The 5,640-nt window shown below is 40.1% G+C and overlaps 1 protein-coding gene across 3 annotated transcripts in view; it reads right to left on the bottom strand.

Annotated features, from left to right (window-relative positions):
* The window catches only part of ST8SIA5 (ST8 alpha-N-acetyl-neuraminide alpha-2,8-sialyltransferase 5), a 69,410-nt gene extending 64,860 nt beyond the window's left edge, over positions 1-4,550 (bottom strand). For 2 of the 3 annotated variants that reach the window (XM_008640929.2, XM_017743699.1), the window contains exon 1: positions 4,367-4,550. Coding sequence is in view for 2 of the 3 variants with exons in the window: in XM_017743699.1 (XP_017599188.1) it covers positions 4,367-4,377 (11 nt within the window). In the remaining variant the exon portion in view is untranslated. The remainder of the gene's footprint in view (positions 1-4,366) is intronic. The other variant, XM_017743700.1, reaches the window with a different exon arrangement.
* Positions 4,551-5,640: the final 1,090 nt, after the last annotated feature.

Raw genomic sequence — 5,640 nt, 5'->3', positions numbered from 1 at the left:
CCCCCCTGCCACAGGCAGGGACAATTTATTGAAGGCAGGAGATTCTGGTGATCCTCTATTCCTACTCCATGTCATTTGGAGAAGGCCCACCCTGGAACTGTGGCAGTTTGCTCAGAGCCTTCTCCAGTGAAGGTCTGAGTATCTCCAAGGAATTTCCACAGTTCCTCCCAGCAGCCTCTTGTAACGTTGAATGAATGCTCCCAGGAGTCCACTTAATAAATTTGCCTTGAAATTCCACAAAACTTCAGTAATTTGTGTAAGGACGGATTTTCTTTCCTTCTATCCATTTAGTGCTGCCAAAAATTAATCAACAGTGAAAAAATCATATAAAAAATAGTTTGATTTGTGGACCAGAAAATCTGGTGAGTTTTGTGGTCTGTGACCATGAGCAATTTGCTTTCAGCCCTAAGTAAACTTTTTTTTTTTTTTTTTTTTGGACAGAAAATGAAAAGTGCTGCAGATTAGATTAATTCATTTAACTTATTATACCTCTCACTCTGTTCCAAGCTTTAAGAATTATGAAAAGCTTAGGTAAAAAGCTAAGGAGCCGTGTCACTTGTGCTGAGCTCAATCTTTTTTTGCAAATAACAACAATCCTGGGGTTTTTTTTGGTGATTTTAATTCCAGAGTATAGGCCACCAGAAGCTGTGAATTACTCCAACATATAACACAGCAGTATTTTTTGGTTTCAACATTAATAAAACCTTCCTGCCAAACAGATCTACTGAGGTGTGAAGTGGACAGGCATCTACACTGCTTTGAACCTGCTCTTTGAAACTGATATTTTTCTTACTAGCTGCCTGACTGGGAAATGCATCACTTTCAGCTGCAGGTCTAGGAAGCTGCCCATGCTAAGAAAATTCCACCAGCTGTTACGTTACTTCCAAAATTCAGTTATCATTGAACTTGAAGTTCTTAGCCCATATGTGGTTACCTTTACACCAGTAAGTACAAACATATACATCCACTAAAACTGAATAATACCTACTTTTCTGTTCAGAACAGAAAGTTGCATGTTTGAAACGCCATAAATTACGTGACTTTAGCAAGGATGGATTACTGATAGGAAAAATTACTAGGACACTGAAAAATAAATCAGAATTGAAATCTTAAAAGTAATGGAATTTTGGAATTAACTGTAAGATCAGTATTGCTGAAAAATAAGAAAGCTCTTTAAAAGACAGCAGTTGATAGTTTGGGAGCTACAAAATATTGACAGCTTGCCAGGATCAGATGGAACATACAGTCCCTCCAACAAAGCTGATCACACATAATTTTTACTTGCAAAATCACGTACAGGATATTGACAAGAGTAGCAGCAAAACAGAATTGATAACTGAGCACACAGTTCTCACATTGCCAGGAAAAACAGGTCAACAGCTATTTCCTTCTGAGATTTCAAGCTGGGATATATATAACTGAGTTCACAAACCAGAAATGCTCATCTGCCCAGTCTTAGAGGTCCAAAAAGTGGCATTTTGCTGAAACCACACGAGTAGCTAAGAACACCAAAAATACTATCAGAGTTTAAACTTATCACACCAGAACTTCAGACTTTAAAGGTCAAAGACATTAGTGTGAGATTTCACTTCAGAAGTTGTACTTCTCTTCCTGTTCTTGGAAAAGGGAGCTGGAAGCTCCTTGGTGGCTCCACATCCTTGCTAGTAAGACCCAGAGTGACTCAGTGAGATTATTAGTGAGGTGGAGTTTTTGTACTAATTAAAGATAATTTTCCTAACAGAGACTGCATTGACAGTTATAATCAATAAATTTATATATATTACAGCATGTCTTAATCCCAAATAGCAAGAATCACATTCTTGAGAGTTTTGTAAGGCAAATGCATCCAACTTCTTTGGGAAATAATTGGAAAGTTAATAAATGAACACTAAGGGTTAGAACTGATGATGATGATGATGTGTAAACACAATAAACAGTCATTTTCCTGTTCTGTGACTCTGAATCCCATTAGAGCAATTCACTCTAGTCTGTCACTTTCAGTGACCTAGCAAGCCTCCCATGCACCAATTTAAAAAAGTTTCCAAGTAAAAGCTGTTTGGAAGAGGAGGCAGACGTAAACTCATCAAACTCAACAAAAAAGGGGTTATTCTAATTCAACCCTATAACAATATGGTCTATAGAACCAAAGCTCTATCTGGGAACTTTGCAACAACTTGAGATTGTCCCTCTCTCCATGCATGGCACCCCAGAATGAACAGTTGATTTATTTAATGAGACAGCCTGTTTTCCATTTTTCCAAGTTTTTTTCCCATATAAATCCAGGGGTTCTGAGGATCCTAGGTGCATCTACTTCAACGTATTCACTGTAGTCAGTGACAGCTCTGTTGCTATCACACAACCTTTTAATGAAAATTCCCTGGATCTTGGGAAACTTGGTATTTTCAAAGCACCTCCATATCCTGTGAGGGAAGATGCTATATAAATGCAAATCCTGACTATTCCCATTTTATCATTTTTCCTCACAAGAAAGCACCGCTGGTTTTCAATACTTTATAAAAACACTTATGCCTGAAGTGGACTCCTAAAAATAAGTTAATATTGAAGTAAACATAATAACAGCCAAGAATAAAATCACTCTGCAAAAGCAGAGATTTAGATTTGGAGGAAACCAAAACAGGTGGTCTAAAATCCCTGTAGTCCTTGAACAGTTTAATCCAAAATAGTTGCAGTTTTTCAAAACCACAATTCATATACCTATTGATTTGCTCTAGAAATACTAGAATTATTCTAGAAACAGGTTTAGGTGCTTCTGTATGTTCATCCTAAACCAAGCTTATTTTGGGTCTTTCTAAAATTTGGATCATTTTTGAGCAAAAATCGACTTGTTTGGTTACTGTTAATTTAAAATACTATGCTTAATTAGTCCATCAAATCTTTCAATCTGATTTACCTGTGGAAAAGTCGTTTTAGAAAGGAGCTATATGCAAAAAACCCTCTTGGCCAAACAGTGCTGAGCACAGGTCCAGTCGGTGGCTGGGGAGTAATTTTGTTCTTCAAAGCAAAGCTGTAATAGGCCGTGGGTGCTGCATCATCCCTCTGGAGTGCAATTAATTGCAATTACTGCAGCCTGTGTTTGTGGCTTCTGACTCCTGAAGGAATAGCTGAGTATTCTCTTTTTGCCCATGAAACAAGCTGCATTTTCTCTGTTGTGTTTTATCTGATCTGCTCCTCGCCCATCTTTTTTTTGGAATCTTGGCTTTTGTCTTTTTCTCTCTTCCGTGGTACCTCTGCACCCTTGAAAACCTGGCCTGCAATTAGAGCGTGTAATGCCAGAGAGGTGCAGTGCTGCTGTCAGCCTCTCCTGCACGTGATGGAAAGATTCATTACTCCAATCCCTCAGCAAACTGGTGGAAAGTGGATAATAGATCCTAGATAAGAGATTTACTTGAAACTGGAGAACAGTATCTTAAATCTCCTTCTCCAAGGACAGAGCCAGTGTCACATTCGTGGGGTCAAGTGCCAAGACGCAGGTTCCTTTTCCTCCCCTGTCCACCCCACACGGGATCATCTGCCCCGCTATTTTGTTTGATGGGGTCCCGCGTGACCTGCAGCCTCGCATACACCCTGAGCACTCATCCCTGAAAACTCATGCTCGTGCTCAAATGAACATTCCTTTGATTAACTTGGCAGCATCTGCACAGTGCTCAAATTCTATTTAGGTAGCACAGGAGAAAACACCCCGCAACCCCACAGAAGTCACGTTGAGGCAAATCATCTCTGAGTCAGATTAAATAGGATTTAATTTGACTTCTGATTTGTTTACACTTCATCACACAGCCAGTCTCCATTATGATCCCTCTTTATTTCCTACTTCTACAACTTCACACCATTCTCTTAACATATGAAACTATTATTAGAATTATTTAAGTACTCCAAGGTTTTTTGGCAACTCTGTTACCTGCAGGTGTTAGCAGCTTGCTAGAACATGTAAAGGAAGCAATCTGAAGTCCATGTGAAGTTCTGCAGATAATTGCAAGAGATCTTTAGGTTTCAATCCCCCCTCCCATAGCAAGCATGCATCTTACAGATGTGCCATGCCTGACTCTGAACTCCCACTTCCTGACATAACAAAGGTATTTTACTTTGAAGAGAAAAATTACCATTTGAAAAAACCTAATTCCTTTGTGTTTGGAGTTGACTCACAGTTTTTAACCAAGCTTTCAGATTAATGCAGATCGCTGTGGATCCAGGTTTCCTGTAAAGGCTTGCAGGAATGGATAGGAAACGTGCTGAGGCGAGAACAGCACATACCCTTTGCAAGAAACCCAGCCAGACCAGGAAAGCAGCAGCAACCAGGCGTTTTGCAATCAAATTGCCCCTTATTTTACTGTGATTACTTATTTACCTTCTACACATGCTGTGGCTTCCCTCCTGTTTTGCCAGGCTGCCCCTTTCTCTGTGTTTCTCCTCCACTGCCACTCATGGACTCCTGCTTCTCTCGCTCTTTGAATCACGGGCTGTCCCCCTCTCTCACCTCCCCGGATCGTCAAGCCGGATCCAGCCTTCACCTCTGCATCACAGGCAGCTTCCACCAATGCTGGATTTCAATTTCCTCCTGATGTCAAGTTTCAGCCCAGCCCACGGCTCTTGCATCACGAGCTGGAAAATCCTCCTCTGCTCCAGACTTTGTGAGGGATGTTTGCAGGAAAGCAGCAGTTTTATTCACTCTGTACTTTAGCCCCATTTCTGTTGCAAATTTTCTGTTTTATGTGACAAGAAGCAGCTGTTTGTGTTGGGGGAAGCCTCTTTCTTGAGCTAAATCCTTGCCTTTCCTCGAAACAGATCTTTCAGTTACTCCAGCAGCACTGAAATCTCCTGTAGTCAAGAAAACTTCTCTAAGGAACATTTCTTCTATCAGACTTTATTTTTATATCCATAAGAAACTCTTAGACCATTTTTAAAAGGGCATTATTTATCTAAAAATAACATGATTCTAAATCTAAACATTTTAAACCCATGCAACTTTTTAGGGCTATGAGTGCTAAAAAGGAGGAAAAAAAAAAAAAAAAAAAAGAAGGATGGTGTTGGAAGACTTATTACCTGCATGATTTTTAGTTAAATGCTGAATCTATGGGGTAATCCTGCAAATTCACTCATGAGCAACTTGATTCAAACACTGACCTGTTTGGGGCCACTCATGTGAATATAGTGGCAGCACAAAACAGGTTAAAATTTTCAGAATCTGGGGTATTAGCTTACTATCTGATTGAGGCCAGGACTGACTGCTGCTGTTTGTTTAACACGCTGCAGAAAGCAGCTTTCTTCTCCTTCGAAAAGCCCCAGGGGTGGATCTCCAGTGCGAGTGAGCACTCACAGCAGATTGCTGATGACTTCTGGAGAAATGTCCCTGCCTTATCAACTCTCTATCACATTTTGCTCTGAAAATCACGTTTGAAGTTTTAAAGCTGGGTAAATGTGTGAGCTTGATTACAGACACTCATGCAGATAAGATAGCGGACAAGAAGTTACATTGCAGGACTACCCTACTTCTCATAAAAATTCTGTGCCAGGTCTCTGAAATTCTGTACCAGATCTTTTCAAATCTGCAGTAATTCAGCAGTTTACTTGACTTAGAAAGCAGTTAAGAGAATGTCTTCCCCAAGCTCTGAACAACCCGCT

The sequence above is a fragment of the Corvus brachyrhynchos genome, unplaced genomic scaffold, assembly GCF_000691975.1.
Source record: "Corvus brachyrhynchos isolate BGI_N302 unplaced genomic scaffold, ASM69197v1 scaffold8, whole genome shotgun sequence".
Lineage (NCBI taxonomy): Eukaryota > Metazoa > Chordata > Aves > Passeriformes > Corvidae > Corvus > Corvus brachyrhynchos.
Note: the sequence above shows the minus strand (reverse complement) of the source record. Positions and strands in the feature narration are given on the sequence as shown.